Source organism: Pteropus vampyrus, unplaced genomic scaffold (genome assembly GCF_000151845.1).
Source record: "Pteropus vampyrus isolate Shadow unplaced genomic scaffold, Pvam_2.0 Scaffold337, whole genome shotgun sequence".
NCBI classification, from domain to species: Eukaryota; Metazoa; Chordata; class Mammalia; order Chiroptera; family Pteropodidae; genus Pteropus; species Pteropus vampyrus.
Genome location: NW_011889118.1, coordinates 473,907 through 501,455, shown reverse-complemented (window position 1 = coordinate 501,455; position 27,549 = coordinate 473,907). Strand labels below are relative to the sequence as shown.

The window sequence follows — 27,549 nt, the reverse complement described above, 5'->3', positions numbered from 1 at the left end:
ATTTTATGAAAATTAACTCTATTTTCCGAAAGAGAAAGATTTAGAGGATTAGCATTTTATTTTCATTTTTGCAAATCTCTTTAATATTTGGTTTAAGAGAAAACAGGTGATTCTCATATCTGCTTCTGTGTTCAATCTGTTTTGTTAAAATCCTTGAAGAAAATCAGGCTTCATATAGATATACTGTTGGAAAAAAGGAAGACTTCATGGACACATGAAAGGGTCTCAGGGACCCTGCAGGAGTTCTTGGACTACTCTGAGCAGGGGTCCCCAAGTCCCAGGCTGTGGACTGGTACTGGTTTGTGACCTGTTGGAACTTGGCCACACAGCAGGAGGTGAGCGGCAGGCGGGTGAGCCAAGCTTCATCTGTATTTGCAGCCACTGCCCAGCGCTAGACTAGCATCACCGCCTCAGATCATTAGGCATTAGATTCTCATAGGAGCACTGGTCCCTGGTGCCAAAAAGCTTGGGACCGCTGACTTTGAGAACTGCTGGCTTAAACAGATAAATTACCAAGGCGTGTGATAGATTTTAAGTAAAAAAATTATTTTTGAGAATTTGAGTCAAATCAGTCCTTCATGAACACACTGACAAATTATAAAATCCTATATATTAAATGTTGTTTTTATGGTTTTTGTACTTATTGTACATGCTCCTTTTTGTGAGCTGATAGTAAGTCCTCAATAATAACTGAATAGAATTACAAAAATCTATAGCAAGAACTCTTATTGTTATAAAGTGTTTATAAGATACTTTGCCATGTTACTTTCTTTAATTCCTACTCCAGTTTAGGAGTTGGCAAGCTTTTTCCATAAAGAAAAAAGAGACTAAATATTTTAGATTTTTGTGAGCCATCTGGTCTCTGTTGTGACTACTTAACCTGATCAAATATGTAAACAAATGAGTATGGTTTTGTCTCAATAAAACTTTATTTATAAAAATAGGTGCTAGATTAGATTTAGCCCAAGGGTTATAGATCGCTGACTCCTGCTGTAGTTACATATTAGAGTCACAGCCTTGTAACTATTTTTCTTTAAGTCTCTAGTCTTTGGCTATGAAAAAATTAAGTTAGTGATATTCAAGGGGCGGGGGGAAAGCTGAATTTCTTTATTTTTATTTTGTGACTCATCTGGACTAGTTTCCAGTGGTGTTAGCTGCAGGATAGCTAATGAATCTGAAGCAGTCCTCCAGAAGAATGGCTGACTGTGGTCAAATTGGAAGTATAGCTTTCGAGACCTGAAGAGAATGCATGATAGAGTTTATTTGCTTTACTTTAGAGTTTATTCCTTTCCTAGGTGCTAGTTAAGTCAATTTACACATTTCTACCTAGTTGATTTAATAATTTTGAAATACAGTCCAATCTCCCCAAATCCAACAGAGACAATCATATCATAACTTTATTTTTACTTACTCCTTGTAGGTAGATGTGCTTTGACATCATGGGCGTGATGTTTTGTGGTATCATATGCCTTTATTGTTGCCCTCCCTCCTTACAGAAATACAAAGAATATGAGAAAGACGTTGCCATAGAAGAAATTGATGGCCTCCAACTGGTGAAAAAGCTGGCGAAGAACATGGAAGAAATGTTTCACAAAAAGTCTGAAGCAGTGCGGGTAAGTGCCTCTCGTTTCTGCTCCGTATTGTCCTAAGATACAAAAGCAGTGCCAGGGAACTGGCACTGATGAATCCAGCTCTCAAAGATCCAGGTTGACTCAGCTATTATGTACATACTTTTTTTTACCTTAAGTCTAGTTAACCAGGAAAAGTAGTTACTAGGGGCACAATTGTCCTTTCCATATGTGGTTCAGGTACCAGTTTTTGTCTTATAATTTTATGCCTTTAGCAGAGATAGCACTAATTAAACAGCCATAGAGGATGTCTTATGACTGTCTGATGCATTCCCTGATGGCCAAAAATCTTTCAAAGGTACATTGCGGTTCAACTAAGCAACTATAAAAATTTAAACAGTGCTTGCCAAAATATGGAATCGAAAATCTCAATGGAGTAAATGAATCTAGATGAAATTAGAAGTTCTTTTTATTGCTATTGGAATATTACCATAATTATAATGTTTATCTTGACCAGTAAGAGCTCCCTGAAATTATATATTATCAGCAGGATGAATGGAACTGCAGTGCACAGATATATCCTTTTGGAAGGTGGTTTACAGCTTTATTCCTTATAGCCAGCTAAACAAGGCATCTTCCATTCTTGCTTTAGGACACGTGAATGTCACAATGTCCTACATTAATGCCATACTGGCACAGTATTATGGAAAAGAATTACCACCTGCAGAGTTCTTTATTTCTAATGTATAGATTTTGCTTACCTTTCAGTTTTAATAATGATCTCCAGAACCACTTTCTTATAAAAGACTATTTCCTACTCGAGCTTCTCTCACATTTAACTGGCCAAATCAAATTTCCACATGTTATTTTTGCTTTAGACCTGATGATCCCATCTATTTGCTTGTCTTTAAACATTTTTGTACTGTTTTGATTCAGGGAAGAAGGGATTGTAGTTTGGTAGGTGAAAAGATAAGTTTGACAAGGTTCAGTGCCTGCCTTTGTCACTTTCTAAGCTTTGACCTTCAGTAAAACAACCTTCACGAGCTTCAAGTTCCTCATCTGTATGTGGGAAAAACACATAGGAAGCGTGAAGATTACACAAAGTTATGATTTTTGAGCTACTTAGCACAGACCCTGGCACATAAACAGTGTTTCTGCTGCTACTATGATTACTAACTTATTTAAGTTGAGACTTTTTGGTGGAAACTCTGAAGTGCATGAGGGGAAAAAAAAAAACTTCTATCTGCCACAGAAATATTGCACTGAGAGCCAGCCATGAGAGTTGCATGGTGGCCTCTGGTGTGTCTTTATGTCACTACCTTGAAGCAAGTGGTATTCTTTACTGGCAGCATGGTAGCCATTCAAATCTAACAGTCAGAAGCCTGAAATAAAAACTTTAAGAAGTTCACCACATTACCGTTTTTTAGTTTATAAAATAAACACCCTTTGGTGGAACTTTAAGAATATATTGAAAAGTATCAAACAGAAAAAAAAATAATCACTTACAGTCCCATCACCCATCAGGAAGCCACAGCTTGTTTCCTTCTTTCTGTCTTTTTTCTTTGCATTTCTTTGTATGTACGTGTTTTTCTTTTTTCAAATTTGTAATTGTGTTGCCCGTTTGTTTTCTGATCAAGCTGCTTTTCACTTCTTTATGACATTATATTGTGAGCATTTTCTTGGGTCACTGTATTTTGTGATTTTTCTTAAATGGCTGTATAATATTCCAATCTATAGGTGCATCATAATTGATTTGATTGCTCCTCTGTATCTGGATATTTAAGTTGTTTGCAAGTTTTGATATAAATAATGCTGCAGTGAATCTTCTTGTATATTAATAATAGATCAAGCAACTCAGCACCTACTACACTGGGTGCTCCTCTGAGGGATTACACAAACTCACTTATCCTTACAATGGCCCTGTGATGAAAGTTACTATCATTTTGCCCATTTTACAAAAGAGGAGACTGAGAAGCAGAAGTTAAGTCACTTTCAGAAGTCACTTGAGGAGAGAGAGGAGGGCTCCAGGCACATGGAGACCCCAGAGTCCATATTCTTCCTCACTTCAATGCTCTCAGAGGCCTATAGTGTGCACCAGTTTCTTTAAGATGAATATCTGTACGTGAAAGACAGTTCGGAGGCTCTGAACCAGTCTTCAGGGCTCTTTATGCATATGAAAACATTGCTGTGCCAATTCATAGCCCTCCAGCAGGAGTGGTATATGAGTGCTTTTATCCCTGAATCCTTGCAAAAAAATTAAAATGATTTACACTGTTTTAAATACTAGTAACGACATTGTCGCTCTCAGTGGGGGGAAATATTATTATTGTTTTAACTTGCATTTCCTTGTGAATCACGGAATTTTACAGTAAAAAGAGACATAAGTATCCTTAGGTTCTGCCTTTGCAACCGAGAGACAAGGAAGCCTGGAACTCGGGAGCTTGTGCAGCATGCTGCCCTAGCAAGGAAGCCCAGCCAGCACCAGAGCCCGGACCTGGATGCTCAGAGGCAGGGGGCCCATGTGGCAGGTGAGCCGTGGGCAAATTTCAGTTCTACCCCCAAGGTGGGGAGGCTGGTGAGAAAAGCTAAGTAACCTGGTGGACTTCTTTTCCTCACTTACCTCCCTGGAGATGTTAGGAGTCAATGATTTACTAATCAGTTCTTATGTTTATTGAGTTCACTGTGCACCAGGCCCAGTGATAAGCACTTTACATGTGTTCTCTCATTTCATTCTTGAATCAAACCAGGGAGTGAGGCACTGTTACCATGATTGTTTTGGAGATGAGCAAACAGGCTTGGCTATTTGAAATCATTTGCCTAGGTCACATGGGCAGGCTCATGGAGTTCCTTTCTCACCCAGGCAGTAGAGTTGCAGTACCTGTCTGTGTATCTGTATAACGTGTTTAGCACAATACCTGGCAAACAGTAAATGTTCAGTAAATGTTTGCTGTTACTGCTGGTTAAGGGACCTTCCAGTGTGTGAGCATTTAATAGCGAGGGAAGTCTTGAAGCTTCAAGAATACCCTGGGTGATGACAGAAAGGAGCTGAATTTTGAAACCTGTCTGCTTTAAATTACTGAAGTTGGTGGGGGGGCGGGGAAGAGAAAGACTGATATGATTGGTGTGGTTCTTTTGAAAAGGAAAAAAAGAAAAAAGTTGCTCTATTTGCATTGAAATGTTCCCAGAGTAAAGGCATCCAGGATTCTCTCAAATGTGTATTTCATGTATTTTAAAATAGATGTGCAAGACCCTTTGTAAGCACACTTGATGCCATAAAATCTAGGTTAACTAGTTCAGTGATATGTGTCTCTCCCCTGCTCCCAATCTTTAAACAAGGAAGAGGGCTTCTATGTCAAGCTGGGGTTTGGTCTGGAGACTGTTTGCTCGTTGAGATTGGCCTGGGCTTCATTGTTGGCCATGCTGCTCTGTTGGCAATAGTTATGAACCATGTGGCATTTGGAATGAGACGAGGTGGCCATTGAGAGGCCTCCTGGATGTTGGTTTACATTGAGGCTGGGAAGCAGTGGGTGTGACTGTTTTTCATGCTATAATGACACCTTACTTCTTGAATAGGAAAGGTTGCTATTAGCCCGTGGGATCTGTGAGCACTTGGAGAACAAAGAACTCAAATCCAAATTTGCCTGTGGGTTGCAGTGGAGCCATTATTCGTGGCATTACACACTAGAAGGCACCTCAGTGCACCAGGGCCCTTCCTTTCCCATACCACCTACTGAACAGTGACCCCTCCCCCGCTCCCCCACCGCCTTCTCAAATGGCCCAGGAAAAGAATGGATTTTAGAATTCTCTCCATCACTGCGATGCACCATACCTGGCAATCTTTCATTTCTAAGCCCCCATCCAGACCCCCAGCGATCTGAGTCAGGTCGGAGGTCCTAGCGCCTCCCTGAGTATCTTCCTGCCAATAAGTGATCCAGCACTAAGTGCTTGTCAATGGTGGATGGCTGGGAGGACTCAAGGATACATATAAGGAAAAACAGGCTCACAAACAATACTGCTTATTAAAGTTTTCATTCATTTATATAAAATATTTATGAGACTGACAATAGCGATTTAGAAAACTATACTAACACCTTTAGTTAGGTTCAGTTAGTGCTGAAAAAAAAAAAAAAAGGAGTACTACAGTAATCCAGTCCTTTAACATGCCAGTTATCTCTTGGCTGTTAAACAGTGTTGATCTTTCCCTGTCTCTTCTGGCTTGATTTCATCATTTTACCCCATCACTTTTTCCCTGTGATTAGTTGAATCAGTGATTTTATCATACTCGTCTCCTATTTGAATTACTCGCTACTATGCAATTATCCTATCGTAGAAAGTCCTATTTTCTCCCCGTCAGATGTCTGAAGTAAATGTGAAACCTAAAGTGGCCTGCCCATTACATAACCTCTGTCATCTGGTTGGTAATGGACTATATGTAACTTTTTTTTTTTTCAGGCCAGCAAATTACAAATAACCTTAGCTTCAGTAATTGCCATAACATAATGGTGCCGACATTATGGTAGCATTTCTTAACTAATATTTTCTAGCACGTTTTAATGTCGTTGGTGGTTTAATAATTTTTTAAAATCCACTCAGAGGCTTGATGTAGCTTGTTTTAACTTAAAGCCAAATTGAGTTTGATGTAGTGATGCTGCTCCTTGCTTTTGTGCATAATGATTGCGCCCAAAGCATTATGTCCTCATGTCTTTGTTCAAACGTATTCATGGGACCAAGCCCTCAATTAATGTTGCTGAGCAGTTTATCAAGTCGTAAGTCCTATGAATAGACAAGAAATGGAATCAATTTGCTTTTAATTCATTAACATTTTAAAGGAGGTATTTCACATGCTGGACATGGAGGAAGTGATGGTCAGTCCTCTGCCAGCTGAACACTCTCACTGGGCCGTTCCTGAGTGACATCTGGAAATGCTCAACTGTGTCACAGGTCAGAGCTCATCTGAAATACTGATGGGAGGCACATTTGACACAGCTCGCCTTTCTTCTGACTTGCTGATGGCGACAAACTCTTTTCCCTGATTTGAGGGGAGGGAGAAGGCAAAAGATGTGCTTTCCATGGATTTGGTTGTGTGGACAGGCTGCCCAACCTTTCCTTTGTCTTTTAAATCTGAGCCTCCACTGGGTGTAGCACAAACCATTGCTCAACTGAAAGAATCATCGGAGGCTCCAGGGATCTCCAAGCAGGCAGAGCTAAGTGTGCAGTTGGAGGAGAACGTGTCGGAAGTAACTGAGCAACCCCGGGCTTCTGTGATTATAGGGATGTACTTTTAGGACAGATTCCAGCACAGCCAGGGGAAAGTCATGATCCTGTGACTTCAGAAAGGTCCATATGCTCCAGATGAGCAGCACAACCTGAAAAAAGTAGGTAAACCAAGGAATGACAAAAAGAAGGACTTTGGGGAACTTAAAAATTTACACTAGGATTCTCCAAAATGGTTTTCTAGGGTGGGTTCTCCAGAGTAGTTATTGCCTTTGATTGTGTGGAGCAGCCCAAGGGGTGGGCACTGCCTTCATCACACTGATTTGGGCCAAAATTGTGTCTTCCCAGGTATTCCTGGTTTCAGAGCCAGGTACTAATCCATATGGCCTTCATTATTGAGCTCTACAGAGTTCAGGCCTCCACAAACTTAAACACATTTCACAAGGAGGGATGGTGTCTATTTCGGTAGCATATCAACCAAAACATTAAATATTTTATTTGCAATTAAAATTTATTTCCTCCTCGAGATAGTTAATTAGAAGAGTCTCCAAGAGCAAACTTCAGTGGGGATGATGAAGAGACATAAAAAGCATGTCATAGCTAAACTTAGTGAAAAGAGTCTATTGTTTTCAGACCTGGGATAAGATATTAAAGACATTTTGAAAGTACTTTGAAGCTCATACCTGTAAATAAATTTCATCTTGTTTCACTTATTTTTGATTTACATTGATCGAATGATAAATCGAGCACTCAAAAAAGAGTATTTTGCTTAAAAATAAACATGCTTTCTCCTTGGGAAAAGCTGAAGAAGTAGATTATATATGAAGTTCCCCCTTCCTATAGCTACCTGCTGTTCATTGCAGAACCGATTCCCATTATGGCTGTACTGCGGAAAGTAATTGCTGTTGTACAGTAATTCAATTTCAGTGCATTCACGCATCAGTTCACCGAGAGGGGTTTATCTGGAGGAAACTGGGACTTGAAAGCTTTTTATCGAGAAATTCCACATGCAGCCAGACGTTTTTCCTAGGTAACGAATATCAGCATTTGCATTTAATAAACATTTACTTTCTCAGAAAGATGGATCTTTCCCCCTGCAGAAGAGATTTATGCCTGTCTTCCAAAAAGCTAAAGGGTACTATTAAAGCAACTTTCTCTAGCTGTTTTTTTGACTGGCGTGTGTCTACATATGTATGACTATAAAATACATCTCTGTTTTTATGTAAATATATAGGCTGAGGAATGAAAAGCAGGGTGTACCCAAGGAAAGCATGCTCTGTACCAAAAATATATGCTATAGAAAGGATTAATTAATATCTACAGACTATGTGAATATTTCTGGTTTAAAAACCATCTATGTCTATAGGCGTGGTGAAAATTGTTGGTGAGATGTACTTTCAAAAAGACATCATTAAGTTGGAAATGAAATCAACTATTTTGTTTATAAATTTCTAAGTTAAGTAAAGGTTCTTAGACAGAACTAATTCTCCTTTTATGAAATGGCTCTTAGATCATAAGGACTCTTTAGATATTAAGTCCAAAATGAGCTGTAGAAGTTTTAGGAGTCGAATATACCTAACTTTGCTAGTATGACCTTTAGTTCTCAGCCGGTAGAGATGACTATACATATCTAAAAGATTTTTTGCCTCGTGTTCATATCTGATCTCATTTCAAAATTCAAAACTTTTTCCTCGAAAGAGGAGTAAAATGGTTTCAGAAAAAAATGTTTTAAGTCACAACTGAAGAAGGAAGAGACTATTATTTTTTATGTTGCTGTATCTTATAGTATATTTGCTTTTTTCTTCCTCCCTCTCTCCCTCCCTCCCTTCTCCTCTTCCTCGATCTCTCTCTCTCTCTCTCTCTCTCTTTCTCTCTCTCTCTCTCGCAAACTGTATTGCAAAATCCCATACATATGTGTAAGAAAATTTAGAGCAAAACCTCAAACCAGAAGAAACAAAAAATAGCAACAATCTAGATTCACCAGTTCTGATGAGGTCAGCGAACCATTCTTGGTTAATGGTTGAGGATAAAACCTCATGGAACTGCGTGGTCTTTGTAGATTTTACTCCAAATGAGGTTGGAGTTTCTGCTAACATTCTTTGGATTGTGTCAATTTGAGCCTCACAGAGAGGCTCTCCCATCCACACTGAGAGTGAGCAACTTGCCTGCCTCCTGAGGGAGATGAGATTCCTGCTAAGGGATGAAGGGAGAATCGCTGGACATTTCGTATCTGCCATTTCATCTCTCATCTCCTCAAGCTCTTTCTTGTCCATTAGCCTCATGTATTAGCAGTTGGGTTGGCTTGGTGAGCTGTATCTCAGCTTTCTTGCTTATTCTGGAGATGACTTATAGGAAGGATTCTCTGTAGAACCACTGCACCAAACCTTCCCCAAGTTCATGGATTTTAGTCCCATTCCCAAATATTTGATTAAAAGTTCTCCATTTTCAGAGCCTTATGGAAGACTTAGTTTTTCGTTTTCTATGTAACTCACCTTAACCATGTTTACTTTCTTATGCTTTTTGTTTTGTTTTGTTTTTTAACTGATGATACAGTAGGTGCTTATTGTGAAAGAAAAAAGAATGTGAAGGAAATGATAAAAGAGAAAGTAGAGATCAAAGCACCAAGAGGTAGTAAAAGGCACAACACTTTCCAATACCTTTTGCTTTTGAACATCTTAATTTCTGTTCTTCCAAATGTTTTTTCTATTTGTGCAGGTGTATAAGATATGCGTGTGTATGTGTGTGTATGTATATGTGTGTGTATATATATATGTGAACTTTTAAAACATTGGATTATTCTTTCTTGTGACCAACTTTTCTTTCTTTTTTTAATTTTACATGTTGTGGACATCTTTCCTTGATAATGAATATATATTTCTATTCTTTTACATGACTGTGTGATAGTCTTCTTTCTGGGTGTTCTAATCATGCAATTCTTTCTTGATGAACACTGATGTCATTTACAGGGTTTCACTATTCTCAGCAATAATATGGTGAACTCTCCTGCAGAGAAACTTTTGTCTATTTGATTTATTTATTATGATGTATTCCTAGAAGTAAAATCAAGGCTTTTGGTACCTTGCCAGCTTGTCCTCCAGAGAGCATCCACCTGCTTGTGCTCCTACCTGTGTGGTTGGAGAGGCACTACTTCACCACTTCCCTCTCGACATTTGACTATTGTTAATTTTTTACTCTGCTCATCTTACAGGATTTTACTTTATTTCTTTAATTACTCACTGTTTGGCATGGTAGGTCTTTTCTGGCTGGCCACTTGCCCTGCACCAGGGTTTGAAGCAAATCACAATGTCATAGAGCAGTGGTATCAGTACCACAACACAGAGAAAGCCCAATGCTGGCTGCTCATCATTCCACAGAGAGGTGCGTGGACCAGGCACATGCTTGGACACCCTTGGACACTCTACCCTCTTCCTTCCTGGAGTGTATCATAAGAACAGCCTGGTGGGTGGGTGAGGGGTGCGTGGACATACTGACTTATCGCCGAGCTGCCTAGATTTGGGGTACCAGTTGTTTGGAGGAGTTGTCTGGGAACATGAGTAGCTCAGCAGCTGAGGATTATGGTACTGGGGTATTTCAGATCCCCCTACTGTGGGAGAAAGTCAGCAGTCCCATGAGACTTTTAGCTTGGTGTAGCCCCTCTCACTGGAGGAAGACTCCATTCCCAGTTCGCTCATGTTGGGGCACCAGACAGAGGGCCAGAGTTACTTGAGTTCACTTCTTATGGGACTATGTAGGAAAGTTGACTGTCTTTTTTATAGGTTCATTGATCATTTATTCTCCCCCTCCTTCTCTTCTTCTTCTTCCTCCTCCTCCTCCTCCTCCTCTTCTTCTTCCTCTTCCTTCTCCTCCTTCTCTTCCTCTTCTTCTTTTTCCTTCTTTCTTCTTCCTCTCCTTCCTCATCTTCCTTTCCCCACTCCTTCCCCTTTTCCCCCTCCGCCCCCTCTCCCCTTCTTTCTTTTTCTTCTTTAGTAAACTTCCTTTTTATACCCTTCCCCACCATTTATACTCTGCTATTTCTTTTCCTTCTCCGAGCTTGTCCTCACTCTAGCCCAAATACCTATTACAAGGACTGAACCTAAAGTTGAGTGCTCATTAAACATTTGTTGACTGACTCACAGACTGTCATCTTGGAGTCAGGATATTTTAAAGTTAGAGTGATCATGGTCACACCTTTTCCCTTTGACCTGAGAACTCCTGAATGATGAAGGGGAAAGAAAAGGATTTGAGCTTAACTGCAGAGAAACCGTGGGCCTCATGGGCTTTCCAGAATCCTTCACCGTCTGTTCCATGTAAATGAGACATCTGTTTGCTGCCCCAAGTCAAGCTGCCACCTACTTAGACTCTAGTCATGGGATTCAGCCCAGTCCCTCCCCATGCGGACTTGCTCCTAGAACTGGGTGAATGGGGGAGTTGAAATGGGCCGACATCAGGCCAGCCGCTCAGAGCGAAAATAAAGGTTAATGATTTTCATACAGGGAGACAAATAAAGATTTTTTCCTTCCTTCCTTCCTTCCTCCTTCCTTCCTTTTTTCCCTCCTTCTTTCCTATTTGGTTGGAACTTATGAAGGAAAACTTGATTCCTTCATAGGGGAAGGAGGAGGAAGTTGGTGTTGCGAGGACACAACTTAGCAAAATAACCATGAACTCCTTGGTGTCCTCTGTGCCTGGCTGAGTGATCTTTTGGTCATAATGCATAGGACAGACTCTAGAGCTAAGGTGTGTGCCTCCAGGCTTGGCAGATGTTTCTCTTCATGTGGCAGATGATAAGAAGCTTACTTGTCTCATTACAAGAAGCGAACCAAACTGATGCTATGAGCAGGTTTGAGAGGCTTTCCATAACTTTGAGAGTGATATCATGAAGTAGAATTTTGGAGTGATGCTGAGAGTAGTTGCCAAACTCTTTCCCACCTTCTGGGCTTAGAGTTGTCCCAGCCGTAGCATGGCTGGGTCAGGGCAGTCATCTAGAGCCCTATCCCGACTCCGCTAGCATTGTCTATGACAATATCCTGCTTTATCCCTTCATACTCATTTTGAAAGAAGTTTTACTTATTCTGATAATCTCAGTGTTGACTTGCAAATTGCCAGACTCTGTCCTGGAATCCCAGTGTCATGAGGGCAGTGACCATGATGGTCATGTTTCCCCATATATCCCCAGGACCAGGCAGGGTACTTAGTCTGTGAATGAACTTTCCATACTGGTAACGATGCTGTTGTGGGATAAGCACCCCATGCTTGGAAAGACCATCTGGTCACCAGGACGCAGGGTCTCAAGCATTTCTTTTGTGTTTGTGCCTGCCCTACCCACTATTCCCCACCAAATGATCTATTTCTTCTCTGCCTCAGAAATGAAATTTGGATTTGGTTTATTTTGTACAATGATGAGGAAAAAATTGCTTTTGAATCCAAAGTGAAATGTCATTTAAAATCATATTTCCCATTTTCATTGCCTATTTTTCTTTCCATAAAAAAAAAAAAAAATCTAGTTTTGAATTTGGTCATAATGCATAGACCAGACAGAGTAGACCAAGCAGCCTAGAGAAGAGAGGCGTGCGGCCACAAGATCGTGTATGAAATTATAGTACAGATCCCTGCCTTTAACCCAAGTAGCAATTATGCCCCATCAGGAAGCCCACACAGAGATGCTGGGCTCACGCTGAGGTGTTCTGATGGCCTCACCCACTAGAAGTAGAAGAGCGAAGGTGGAAGATATGCAGGACATTATCTGAACCTAAGTGGATGGGTCAGAAGGGGCAGAGGGAGCTCAACACAGTAGTATTGCAACAAGGTGCTGGTTTCTGTTCTGACTTTTCATAACGTTACATACTTATTTCTACATGGCAGACCCAGTAGAAAATAATGCCACTTAATTTGTACTCGGGCGAGGCAAAAGAAATATTAAAAGGTTTATGGGTGGGAGGAAATTATGGTGAATCACTGAAGTGTGACCATCAATAGACCTAAATGACAGAATAAAGTAATCATCATCATCATCATCATCATCATCATCATCATCATCATCAAAGACCACTGGCTATAATTCTATAAGTTACTGGCAACAAATTAAAGGTTTTCAGAAATATTTTGAATGCATAGTTAGTATGTTGGTGGCATCAGTTGTCTTATTTTGGTCTTTGCTCAGTTTTCTATATAGAGGTAACGAACAGCTGGTCCTGCAAACACAGGGACATTATTTATGTTTTCTAAATTAAGTTATGAGGGAAAATGAAAAGGTAGTTAGGAATTCAATGACATTTCATTTATACTGCATTCAGCGGGGGATGACAGCCCTTTTGAGTAATCAGGGTCTTTGTTAAAAATCAGTTAAGATATTGTTGATTGCACACCCCAAGCTGTACTGGCTGCTTGAACAGACAACATATCATATTTTGTACCATAAGGGGCAAATGTGGACATTTTCTTGTGTGTTTTTTAATTGATTTTTTGCATATTGGTTGGGGAGGAAAATCATATTTTTGGGAATATACTTAGAAAACATCCCTCATTTTATGATCCCAGAGCATCTCAGAACATCTGAGCCCAGTGATCCCAGAGCATCTCATCACTGTTTGATGGGCTTTGTAGAGAGGAAATTCTCCAGGAAGCCCATGGCGGCCATCAGAAAGTAGACTCTCCTCTTGGTCACAGTGGGGAGTTGCTTATCAATATCCCTGCTGGCCAGTGAGGAGGAGACTCCTTCCCTCCAGTAGGTGTTTCTGTAAGAATTTCAGGCAGGGCAAAGGTCTTGGCCCTCAGCGCTTTCACTAAGAGATGACCAGGTGGGTGCCAGCTACAAGGGGCCATGGAAGTAGACCCAGGCAGAAGCATGGCCAGGCTTGCAGGGGGCGAGGCCTGCAGGCAGCTGTTTGGCCAGCTACACAGTGGCCTCTGTTAGAAGGCTTGAGCCGCCGGGCACCCTGTCTCCATGAGGACTTTTCCAAAAGGGCTCAGTGCCTGCCCTCCCTTGCTCTGCTGGGAGTCTGTAATTGCATTCTCTGTGGCCATGGTCTGGGAACAGTGATTCTCATTAGGAAACCAGAGGTGGCCTCTGAGGTGAGCCGTGGTGGACATGATTTCCTCTAGGGAAGTTTGTTCAGCCCTCTTCACTTGGCATAAATGAGCACGGAGTGGAGCCCACGGCAGTTCACACTCATAGGAATTGCTTCTGTGGGGAAGTCAGAATAAAGTATCTGTATCACTTCTATAAACCTGTGCTCCCCAGGCCAGTCTTGGCCATAGACTGGTTTTACTGGATCCATGTGGGCTTTGAGAAAAAAAAAAACACCAAAAAATGAAATCACATATAAAAATATAAAGTGATATAAAAATATCCTGATTTAAAGCTTGAAAAATTGAGAGGTATAGCCACCCTAGGCCCCATTCCCAAATGGCAATAACCAGCGTGAAATACCTAGTTTGCTGATTTCCATGCTGTTCCCTAGTCATTTATTTTGCCCCTCTGGCCCCAAAAAGCATTGAGTTTGCAACCCCTGGATTAGTCAGATCAGGGCTACAACCTCTTTTATGGAACACAGTTGAGTGGCAGAACGTTTGAAGTTTGCAAGCTCATAAACAGGATACTCACAGTTTTTATATAATTCACTCTGCAGAAAGTAAGCTAGAGTCATTGTCATTGTCTTCATCATCATTGTCGTCTTCATCATCATCACATTGTTGAGTGCTTCTCATTTGCCAAGCCACTGCGCTATGCTTTACATATATTATCTCATTTAAATGTTTCAACCTTGTGAAGCTGTTTAAAACATTTCTTGGCTGGGAGTAGAGGAAAGGTCATTCACAGGACACAAGATAAGAAGAGAGCATGGGATTTCTCTTTATTTTTTGAGAGACACCATATAGGACTGTTTTTGAGATTTTCTTCTCCTTTAACATTTTTGGATTTTAGCCCTTGTTTTAGGCTCTTACCCATAAGAAGTCTTATTTATTTTGTTGTGTATTTTTCCCCATCTCCAAGAAGACCTGATCTATGTAAATAATTGCCAATCTGGTTTCCTTTACAGAATCAGGAAACTAAAACCATAGTGATAACCTTTCTTACAAATCCCCTTCCCCAGCACACACTTTCCTATGAGAATGATGACTGAGACAATATCGCTCATGAGGAGAAGGGGATGAAAAATGCTCAGAGTGATTATATTTGATTATGTGGCACTTATCTCTCTGTGCAGGCACCTTACAGAAAAAAAAATAATTCATCAAACTTTGTTCAAGTAAAAAGAGCATTAAGCCTTCAACAACAACATCAAAAGCTCACCATGGCAGGAACAGGACAATAAAGGAGTTATTTTAGCAGAATTAACAGGACGAAATTAGCCCCATACATCCTTCCTTTTTATCACTGTGTGGTACATTTACATATTTTGAAATTTCACATTTGCGTAGTCAATGATTTTAAATTAGATTCTCACATTTCCTCTCTGATGTTTGTCATGTGTATAACTTGTCTTATTAACTGAGTTATTTGCATTTAAAGAATAGTTATCTAATCAACAGCCTACCCCTGAAAAAGTTACCTTTGCAATTTTTTAACAGTTTTAGTGAGTCATAATTTATACATGATACAGTTCACTCACTTAAAATGTACAATTCAGTGTTTTTTAGTACATCCACAGAATTGTATAACCATCACCCCCATGAACTGTAATGATTAATGCTGCTATGAACATTTGTGTACAAGTTTTTGCGTGGACTTGTTTTCATTTCTCTTGAGTATATAAAGGAATGGAATTGGCAGGTGATGTGGTAATTCTATGTTGAACTTAATGAAGGACTGCCAGACTTTTTAAAAGTGGCCATACCGTTTTACATTCCCACCAGCAATATAAGAGAGTTCTGACTTCTCCATATCTTTGCCAACACTTGTTATTATTTGTCTTTCTGATTATAGTCATCCTAGTGAGTGTGAAGTGGTATCTTATTGTGGTTTTGACTTGCGTTTCCCTATTGGCTAATAATGTTAAGCATCTTTTCATGTGCTTATTGGCCATTTGTGTATCTTACTTGGAAAAATGCTTATTCAGATCCCATTTTTAAATTGCGTTATTTGTGTTATTATTGAGTTGTAAAAATTCTTTATATATTCTAGATACTAGTCCCTTATAAGATATATGATTTGCAAATATTTTCTCCCATGCTATGGATTGTCTTTTCATTTCCTTGATGATATCTTTTGCAGTACAAAAATTTCAATTTGACAAAGTCTTATTTATCTATTTCCCATTCTTGCTGCTTGTACTTTTGGCATCATTTCTAAGAAATCATTGCCTAATCCAAGGTCACGAAGATTTGTGCCTATGTTCTTTTCTAAGAACTTTATAGTTTTAGCTCTTACATTTAGGTTTTTGCTCCATTTTGAATTAATATTTATATATGGTGTGAAGTAAGGTTCCAACTTTATTATTTGCATGTAGATATCAATTGTCCCAGCATCATTCATTGAAAAATACCATTGCAACTCAAGGAGAGTTCCTTTCAGCCCTGACATTTAATCAGCTCAATGCTATCATATGAAGAGCCTGGACCATTATAGCTGTAATCAGCATGGCATTGTAGTGCTGACTCTGACAAGCATGTATTAAGCACTCTTCATGTGTTATCTGAGTTAGTACTTGCAACCCCCATCTGAGTTGTGTAGAGTTATTACCAGTTATTAACTCATGTTCTAAGTGAAGCAACTGAGACCCAGTTTCTTATTACTGGTATTAGGTAGCTGAGATTCAAACCTGGGCATTCTTACCTTAACCTTTTTACTGTAGTGCCTCACCTCAGGTTTTTAATAAGATCCTGTAAACGGTGGTTGCCAGGGGCCAGGAACCTGGCTGTGCACTTAAGGTGTATCATCTTAGCATTTTTCAGAGTACAAAGTTCATCAGAATAGCCCAGGAATGTTAAAATGAAGATTCCATTTCAGTAGTCTGAGAGTCTGCATTTCCAAGGAGCTTACGGGTGAAGCTGAGATGCTTCCAGTCAAGGAATCATACTCCATATACAAAGGAACTAGCTCACTGGTTCTCAAACTTGGCTGCACATTGGAACCATCTGGAAGCTTATCACTATAAGGCCTGTCTGTGCATGTAAATGCTCACCCTGCCTGCCCTGTCTATCCTTGGCCACAGCTGCTTTTACTATTCTATCCACTTTGTGAACTGTGAGCTGTGTCCCATGAAATTGACAGCCCAAGACTTTGGGGTTGGCCACTGTCAGAATTAGACTGTCAGTTACAAGGAAGAAATGCAGGCTCCCTCCCCATATGGAGTTTATAGCCTATTGGAGGAGACAGATACTGAGTCAGAAGTTAGGGGAGTGGGGAAGGCTTAGAGGTGGGAAGCCCTGGATGCTCAGGTGGTCCCCACTCCCCACTGAGGAGTGATGAGGAACATACCCCAGAACCCAGAAGATGGCAAACAAAGGGCCACAGGCATAAGTTCAAACAGCACGTTTGAAGCCAGAGAGGGAGCAGATGATGGAGCAGGTTGAAGGAATTGAAAAAAAGAGTGGGGTTCGAATGGAGAGAGCAAGACAAGGGGGCCATTGTGAGGTCTGGGAGGTGAGCAGATTGCCCAGGGTCCTGGTGCATTGGGATAAAGGGGGTCCAATTTGTTTGGTTATGTGATGCCTTCCTCTTCACTCACCAGGATAGTAGTTGGGTCCATTTTGCTCTCTGTGTTAATCCCAGCATCTTGTATACCTGACTGGGCCAGAGTGTGTGTGGGGGGGCAGCAGTAGACTTTCACTGGAGAGCTTGGTGTCGTCATGCTAAGGGTGCAAGAAGCTGCAGGACAGTTGGCATTTCTGTCTATGCACGGCTCACTGGCTGGCTCCCTTTCTCATTGTTCCGAGGGCAATGCTACCATATTCCCACTTTACTCTGCTCGACCACCCCTTCCCTCAAAAACATATTTTGACCTCTCTAATTGAAAGCAGTGCTTTGAGGTGGCTCCTCCAAATTGCAGTGTGAGGCTTGGTGGCTCCTTTGTTGCCAGTCCCTTCTCCAACTGGGTGCACATTGGTGGTTAGAGAGAACAGATTCTTTGTACAGCCCCAGGAGTGTGAAGCATCCTAGGAAGGAGGGGGCTGTAAAGTCACTGCAGCCTCTGTTGTTTTAGGAGATACCATGAGGCCTGTTCTCCGTGGAAGCAAAGAGCCCTGCTTTTTAATTTTCAGCTACATTTAGTGGATAGGTCAGTCTGGATTGTCCTATTTTGGGAAGCCTGACCCACCACTTAGGCAAGCTTGTCTCACATTGGGGTCTCACCTCTTTTAAGGAAACAGCATTTGATTTGCTTACTTTCAGCCGTGGCTTCTGAAAGCATGCTCCCTTTGTCTCAGTGGCCCCAGCAGTTGAAGGCCAGCCTTGGGAATTACATTCTGTTGTAGAAGGGAAAGCACAGCGCCTAGACCCACACCATTTGTTTTGCTTGTAGAGTTTTGATGCACTCAATCATCAGTTGGTTCTCTGGAAGCCATTTCATTTTTAGTAGGTAGTATGGACTTTGGAGCCATGCACACCTGGGGTTAGCCATTATTTACCGACTGCGAGACCACAACCACTCTAAACCTCAGTTTCCTCATCTGTGAAATGGACATGCTAACAGATGGCAGGAATCATGACTCTTAGGATACTCTAAGGTAGGGCTAGATTTGAGGCTGGCTCTATCTTCCTTTTTAAATTGGAGACAGTCACACAACTGACCTCAGAACTGGTGTGAGGATCAAGTGAAAAAAATGAGCATAGCATTAGCCCCGTGTCAGGGACATATTGAATATTTTTCAAATGGTATTTTATTTTTATTTGCATGCGTAATTATGCATCTTATACAAGCAGAGTGGTGTAAACAGGCACTGTTTCTGATAGAAAACTCCCTCAGTTCAAATCCTGTCTCAGTCGTTTAATAGCTTAATAATCTTGCCCAATTTACTTAGGCTCCCAAAGCCCTGGTTTCCTTATCTGTAAAATGGGAATTACAATACCCACCTATGGAGTTATTTGGAAGGTCAAATGAGAAAATTAATGTAAAGCATCTTAGCCCAGTGCCTGGCACATAGTTCTTCTTTTTCATGATTGGTTGCTATTATTATAGCTATAATTGCTAGTATAATCAGCCAGAAAACATGGGTGTGACGGAACACTTAATGGTCATTTAATAACATTTGAGGAAGTTATAAAAATTTAGTTCTTTGACTAGCATGGCTATTTCAGGGAGGTAACTTAGAAGAAATTCTTCCTCCTCAGATCCCAGGAGTCTTTTGTTCGCAGAGCAGTCACCAGTGGATTGTGGAGTGTTCCCATGTATTTTCTCTGTCTCCGGTCAGCAGTGAAGACTCCTGCCCTGATCAGGCCAACTTCTTCCAGAGCAGTAAGTCAGGCAGGAGCCCTGAGGTGGACATTGGGCCATCTGCAGCTCCTTGTAGACAAAAACCCACGGGAACAGGCTTGGCACTGCAATGTTTTCCCCGAGGCTGGAGGGTGGTGCTCCAAGACTTCACTTGGTCCTCTCACAGCCCTTGCTTGTCTGAAGGGAGGCAGAGCTGCAGATTACAGAGAACATTAGAGAAAGAAAACTAGACTGATAACCTGAGCTCATTAGTCCCAGCCTTTCAGCCAGTGTCCAGTGCGGACAGCAGTGGGCTAGCCTTTCAGGGGTGAAACATGCAAGGAAGCCCAGGGGTCACATGGACATAGCTGCTTGACAATTTTAATAGTTGTATGTATATTTAATCTATATTAGAACAAATGTAACTGTCTTTTAAAGCAAATTTATATAAATTATGTGAGTTGATTTAAAGAAATGTAAGTAAGTGTTAGATGAACATGGTTTTGGGAGCGGGTTGGACACTTTAGAACCCTGTCATTCGGGAAGGGGACAGGTCAAATGTTCTGAATGTGACCATGAGAATCATTGAAGTAGATGTACATGAAACAACCCATGTTGGTCTTGAGCATAAGAAATAGGATCAGATTTATAGCATAAATTAAAATAATATAAAACAGCATGAATATATGAAGTTCCAGCAACCTTATGAGGTAGGTAGTATTATCATCTCTTTGTTATAAATGAGTAAATAGAGGCAAGATCAGAGTCATGAGCGGGGAGCATGGCAGAGCCATCACAGACCTATTCTGGCTCTAAAGTCCATGTCCATCATTTATTTTAGCTTAAATTCCTTTAAAATGAGTGCTCCTTTAACACCTGGTTAATATTTGCATTGCTTGAGTTCAGAGTGCATCGTAGAGATAGTTTCAGCTATCTCTACATTAGCTAAAAATGGAGTCATCCCGCAGTAGTTGAACGCCCTGTTAGGAATATTAGGTTGGACCTTTTGGGGAAAGGAATATCTGTTGCTCCTGATACTTGATTTTGTGCCTCTGAAGCCCCCCGTATCTTATCATCTTTCTTTCCTTCCTTCCTTCCTTCCTTCCTTCCTTCCTTCCTTCCTTCCTTCCTTCCTTCCTTCCTTCCTTCCTTCCTTCCTTTTCTTTCTTTTCTTTCTTTTCTTTCTTTTCTTTCTTTTCTTTCTTTTCTCTTTGCCTCTCTCTCTCTCCCTCCTTCTTTCTCTCTCGCTCTCTTTCTCTGTCATTCACAGTATGGCAGTATTACCCCTATGCTCTTGCCTCCTTGCCCTCCCCCACCGACCCTGTCTCCATGACTCTACCAGGCAAATGGCCTCATTCTACACGGTATCTTCATGCTCGCTGCTATAAGTAAGTGATTACATAACTCTGGGCTTCCACGTGAGTGTTTTTAAAATGATTTAACAGGAAGGTGCACATCTCTACAGTGGACAGCAGAGTCACCTGGGATACTTTATAGTTCATTTCACTGTCCACAGGAGTAGATTGAGCCATGGAGCCCTTCCTGGTCATTAAGATGTAGTCTGGCTCTTGCATCTAGAGCTTTTGGGTACCTTCAGTGAGCACCTTGTCTGGCCTGCTGGCTGTTGGCAGGGCTGTGCAAGTGCTCCCCAAGGGCATATAACACCAGTAAATCATAATCACAAAGTAGCACGAAGAAAGAAGTAAACAGTTCTGAAACTGTGTCATAAATTGTCATCCAGAGATGATTCTTTTTTATTATGGAGGTTAAATTACAGCAATCACCAACACACAAAGGCTCTGCAGTAAGAAAACATTTGGGAACAATGTTTTTCTCCTATGGCTTGGGTGATGGGTGCGTACGAATAAAACACAGTGACTTGTTTACCGTGATCCAGAAAGGAAAATATGAACTGCAGCCCACTTCGAGGTGTGCACTCTCTCTCTCTTGTTTTTAATAAACCAAGCAGATTGAGTGCATGCTGCTGTTCCCAGAGGAAAAGATGGTAAACTGGACCAGGAGACAACATCCAGCTATATTTTTCTACTTTCTATATCTTCTCCCCCAACCCCTATCTGCATGCGCGTGTGTGCGTGCGTGTGTGTGTGTGTGCGTGTGTGTGTGTGTGTGCGTGTGTGTGTGTGTGTGTGTATCCACTAAAGCTGGTATGGGCTGGGATAAAATGAACCTAAGAACGATGCCTTTCCCAGTGATTACCAGCTTACAGACGCTGTCTTTCCAAAGTTCCCCAGAATGCCATCCCAAGGGTTTGTATATGTATTATGGACCACTTGATTCAGTGGGGAAAAAGATGGGTTTTGGAGCTCTCTGCATTCTAATTCAAATTCTGATTCTGCCTCTTGATAGCTGTATGACTTAGGGAAGGTTATTTCTCTCTCTGAGCCTCAGGATCATCAACTATAAATGAGAGCAGTGACTTACTTCACTCCTAGGGGCCTGTAACACATGTCCCAATTCTGGTCACACAGTAAGTGCCTAATAATTGTGCCTGCTCATTATTATTGTCTAGCAGCAGCAGCAATTAGTAGCACCACCCAGATATTCTGGCATCCTCATAGCCTTGTTATTTTAACTAACCTTGGGTTTATTTTGCAGCCTTTTAGAATTTAGAATACATAAATGTAACCGCATTAATGCTGGAAATTCGTTTTGTTATTACAGAGAGCTTATCATCCTCCATTATTTCTGATTTCACTTACAATGAGATTGAAACCCATTGACAAGGCCATTGCATGATCTTGGCCCTACCTGCCTCTCCCAGCCTCTCTCCTGCTGAGTTCCCACGTGGAACTCCAGCTTGTTCCTTGAGCATGCCAAGCCTGTTTTCTCTGCAGTGCCCTTGTGTGTGATGTTCTCTCTTAGTGGAATTTTCTTTGCCAGAACCTGGTTCCTCCTTGTTATTCAAGGTTCAGCTCAGATTCTCCTGAAGGCAGCTTTTCCTGGTCACCTTGCCCAAGATAGAACACTTCCCACCCCACCCAAAATACCACCCTTCCTCCCCCTTTCCTCCCTCCCACAGCCTAGTCATTTTCTTTTACATTGCCTTGTTTATTATGCCTTTTCTCATGGAACTCATCAGCATCTGCAATGACCTTGTTACGTATCTGGGTTTTATTTCCTCCCCTGCTAGAATTTAACCACTCCCCCTCCCCCCAGCAGACCTGTTCACCTAGGATTGTGCCTTCTATAGTACAGATACCCAACATACCCATTGAATGAGGAATGGATATTTTTCTGATGTGTAGATCAGATCACAATATTTGCCTACAAAAGTATTGGAAACTCAGACAATTAAAATAAATACCTTTTTAATTAATGGCCTTTTAAAGTATTAGGCAATACCACTCTCCTTTGCGTGTGAGTTGCAAGATGCACTCTACTGGGTAGAATTAAAACTCCTAATGACATTGCCAGCTCCTGGTAATTGCAGGGTGAAAAGTAATATGAAATTTAATCGTCAAACTCTAATTTTCTCGTGGCTTTAAAGAGTATAATTTGCAATAACCTGTAAATATTTATTGAAAATTAATTATGGATTTTACATGCGTTTATTTAATGAGACTGTAGAATTATTTTTTAGAGGAAAGATTTCCCCAAAGGTAATGAGTCACAGTAGTTATCTCACTCTTGAGGGCGAAAAAGAACAAACAATAGTGACATCATTGAGAGAGAAATGATTTTAGAAAACTTAGGTTATAAACAAGTTAATCCTACTGATGTTTTTAAAGAACACTTGGAAAATCTTACTTCTATCAATGTTATTTTTTGGGTTTGTGCTGATAGTGTTCCCCACTCCTAACACTTTATTATGAAAATGTTCTAACATACAGCAAAATTGAAATAGTTTCACCACAAACATCCATATAACCATCACCCATTTCCTACCATTGATATTAAGTATACTCACTTTATTATTAATCTGTCTATCTGTCCATCCTTCTCTCCATCCACTACCACAGTGGTCCCCAATCTTTCTGGCACCAGGGATGGGTGCTTCTATGAGAATCTAATGCCTGATGATGTGAGGTGAAGCTGAGGCAGTGATGCTAGCGCTGGGGAGTGGCTGCAAATACAGACGAAGCTTCACTTGCTGCCCACTGCTCACCTCCTACTGTGAGGGCTGGTCTCTAACAGGCCATGGACCCCTGAATTAGTACATCTTGGTTTTGATGCATTTCAAAGTAAATTGTAGACTTGTTGATAGTATTTTTAATAATCCTTTTGTCATTGAAAAAAACATATTTTGTAGAGGTCAGGTTGATATATAAGTCTAATATACTTAATGCAAAAAATTCAAAGTGGAATTAGTAAAACATTCAGCCTAATTAGGCTCTAATCTTATGTTTGACATGGTTTGCTATTATCATGTACACTGTCATAGACGAATACTCTGTTGAAGAATTTTAAAGTTTTTAAAGTGTGAGGAAAGACAGAAATCTCTCCAGGTATTTTAAATTAGAAGAGCTTTAACACAGAGAATTCGAGGCTTACAAAATAGTTGGAAAGGCTGAGGGAAGAAACATCAAAGAAAATCAACTCTAGTTTTTAGGTAACAGGGAAGTGAAGAAATCCCAGGGCATACTCCACCCATGATTTCAGCTGCCTGCAGCAACGAGGTTGACAATTTGCTGGAATATGCTGGAATCCACTGGCAAAGCCTCTTGCAACTCTCAGCTGAAGTCCAAGTATCTGGGGTTGGGGGGTCGGGGGTGGGGAGCAATACTACTATATGCTTCCCAATCTCTTACCTATCTCCCAGGAGGGCTTCTCTCTGGCAGAATCTAACCTGGGCCTTGCCTGGAGGATTTTGGGAAATGTAGTTTCTGGGCTACCAGAGCCTGAGATATAGGGGCAGGCACATTACCAATAATCAGCACAAGTGTGTTCAGCAAATCTTGTATCAGAAACCAATAGGAAGATGTGTTTTTTTGTTTGTTTGTTTTTTTTTTTCTTAGAATGGTGTACTATATAATTAATTGTATTCCTTCTGTTTTCCAAACCAGAGTGAGTCCTTTTTGTTTTCTTTTTTTGTTTTTGTATTTTTTGTAGTCTGTGTAGCATAGTGCATGAATCAATAATAATAATCAATAATTGTTAAGTTAATGGAATAATAAATAACATTTATTGAATGTTTGCAATGGCCAGGTATAATTCAAATTCCATTACATATATAAACTTATTTAATCTTCCCAACAATAATAAGAGGGTAGGTAGTACTATTTCCCTCTCTTATAAATAAGGAAACTAACTCACAGTGCTGTAAATTACTTGCCAAAGATCACACAGCTGGCAAATGATTGACCTTGGTCTTGAGCCCATCATTATCTATATAATATTTAATAATGTGCAGAAATAATTTAGAAGGCATATAATGTTACTGTGTCACCTAAATATGTATTAGGAATGTTTATAGCGAGTAGCATAGACTACTTATCCACTGAACAGTTATTGAAACATGCTTATGTGTAAATGATTGGCATTAGAGGAATTTAAAGATGGGTGAGGCAGTGTCAGGATCAGAGAAGCTTACAGTTTGGAGGTAGTGATAGAAATCTATGCGCAAAGCTATCCTATGAGGCCATGGGACTGAGTATTATAATAAATGCATAAAATTCTGTTGAAATGTATAGGAGATGGTGATTGATGCTGGTATATGCGCCAGAGAGGGCTCTGAGAAGAGGTGCCCTGTAGGCTGACTGGGAGCATTTCGAGAAGCAGCAACGACGCGGTGGGTAAGAGCATGATCAGCAATTTAGGAGCAGGACATCTTATGAAACTGATGCTTTAGAACCCTGAGCCTTGTATTCCCTACAAACAAATATGTTAGGTGACAAATCATTGATAAGAACAGCATTGAACAAATTACTGACCAATTTAAACTTAGAAAATACCTCCTGGATCTCAGGAGATAAAACTGACATCAATAAAGAGAGTGTCTGAGGTCTGATTTGAAGGACTGATTTGAAGTTGACAGGGGAGATAATTGGTTACCAGCAAAGGTGGAGAGGTACCCACCAAAGCCTGACTTGAGCTGGAGTCACCTCAAAGGGAGCCATAAGGCTGTGGCTCTCTGGGTGTCTGGGGCTCGGCAGGCAGCCTTCTCAGAGCATGAAGAGCTTGGAGTCTGAGGAGGCCCTCCCTGTGTAGCTGTGTGTGGACAGATACCGCCACACATCAAAATAATTTACTGTCTTTGCTGTTCAGGGGAGCACTCGAAACAGATTTATTGCATTAAAGAAATTCCTAAACTTTTGTTCCTCTTCCGAAAATGTATTTAATCCGAAGAAGTACTTCTAGACCGTCTGAGTTAAGGCTCACCTGAGAAGTTTGGTAAATGTACATTCATGGGCCTGCTTGGAGAGTTGATTCATTAAGCTTGTAGGAGGTCTGGGGAGCTGGAGTTTTAAAACCATCTTCACTGCCAGTCTCCTGTGAAGTTTTGGGATCTCATTCTGAGAAGCCTTGAACCAGAGCAGTAATTTCTAAAGGAAGGTGTGTAAGATCCTTCTCTGCCATGCAGATAGGAAACATTAGACTTTTTTGAAATGCCTATTTTGGGTATGCATTATAATGTACATAGAGCAAAAGTACATTAAAATAATGTATATAATAGTGATATTTATATAATGTGTATATAAATGTACCTATTTGCAGCATATGCGCATTTTTTGCTGATAAGAATATGCATTTAAAATAATTCAGACAGTCTAAAGGAATTTTTTAGGATTTATCTTGCTTAAACAGGCTAGGCATACTGTATCATAGACAATTAGAAGAGAAAATAGTAATAAGAGTATTGCACTTCACTTATAATTAGTGAATAACAAGCGTTATTAGTAAGGTGCAGTGCTGGGTTATGCTCGCATGGCCTCTCTCTGTCTTCTCTCTGTTTCCAGGAGCACCCTGGGCCCATCTTCCTGTAGTTCCAGCCGGGAGTGCTTCATTACCTGCTATGTGGGCCTCTGATTAGATTATTAGTTCCTTCATGGCAGAGCCAGTGCTGCTTTATTCAGCTTTGTGTCTCTGCTCTACTACAGTGCCTAGCTTCCCAAATGTTTGGTGACTAGAATGAGGGAGGGAAGGACTGTATTTATTACTTTCTGTCATTGCCCTTGGCATTCTGGGAACCATCAACAAGAGCAAATTGTGTTTTGGCAACAATAAATCATTAACCCTATACCATTCTTTTCTGCCTAATATGCCACATGATCAGAAGGTTTCTATTCCTCAGGCAACTTCTCTTAAAATGGAGACACAGACTCACAGGACTTGGTTTGGGTTCCAGCTCAGCTGCTTATTATTTCCATGACCTTTTTATAAATTGTTTCTCCTCTGGGGGTCTCAGTTTTCCTAACAGTGAAATAAGGGATTTGGGGGGACCAAAACTCCAACTACTCCTGTTTTGCCTTCATAATTTTTGCTTGATCTGAGTAGCACCTATAGGAATGTTTAACGGGATGTTTTCTTTACATTGACTTCCTTTTTCCTTAAGTTTATTTTAAAAGCAGTCTTTAAATCACCAGTGTTGAGGGAAAACCAGCTGGCCATAAAAGAAGATACTTAAGGAAGTAAAGTGAACCCCATACAGGCTTTTTCAGTTCTAGCTCGTTGTCGTGGCCTGCAGGGCTTTGAGCCAGAGGCCTGTAGTGAGCTGGAGATGAGTCCAGTTTGGAAAGGTGTTAGAGACCCAGAAGCTGGGCTGAGACTTTCCTTCTTTTTGTCTTCAGTCAGTAGACTTGAAGGAGAACTGGAAAACAAAACAAAACAAAACAAAACAAAAACCCTTTTTCTTTTCCCTGAAGTTCAGTGATATTTGATAGGGTGTCTAGTGACTACCTGCGGTCACTCCCCAAAGCACCCTCAGTCATATGTCATCCCCACTGGCCTCTCCCTCTAGTTATGGAGGCTTCCTACCTTAGATTAACTACTGGGTCTCTCTTGTTGCTTTTTTATTTTCTTTAAAATTGCCTGTTAGTATTTGAATCACAGCTCTTCAGGAAACCAGGTGTCTCTTACAGCTGTTTTCAATTTAAATAAATATGAGGCTGGAAAGATCCCACTTGTATCATGACATCTGTCCTCCCATGCCAGGATTTGTAGGATGCTGCCCCCATATCTCGGGACTGAGTGTACCTGCTAACTTAGGTACTTGCTGGATGCTGGGGGTAAGGAGGAAGGTTAAAAAAGGCTCCTATCCTGGGAGGAGGGTATGCCATATCCTGGCTCAGAGAGGTTTGATGACCCTGCCTCAAAGCTGGGTTAGTTTGAGCCTGACTTATAGTGATGTATTAGTAAGTATTACTTCTTGAGATGACCATACAACACATAGCAGTGAAGAGAAATGACAGGACACAGAAGGCTTCTCCTGATTGCCACATACTACTTTTCATCCAGAG

The 27,549-nt window shown here is 40.7% G+C and overlaps 1 protein-coding gene across 1 annotated transcript in view; it reads left to right on the top strand.

The window, feature by feature from the left end:
- LOC105304362 (voltage-dependent calcium channel subunit alpha-2/delta-3-like) overlaps positions 1 to 27,549 on the top strand; it is a 676,581-nt gene that overhangs the window by 178,495 nt on the left and 470,537 nt on the right. The window contains exon 4 of the mRNA XM_023522298.1: positions 1,497 to 1,613. Within this exon, the coding sequence (XP_023378066.1) occupies positions 1,497 to 1,613 (117 nt within the window). The remainder of the gene's footprint in view (positions 1 to 1,496; positions 1,614 to 27,549) is intronic.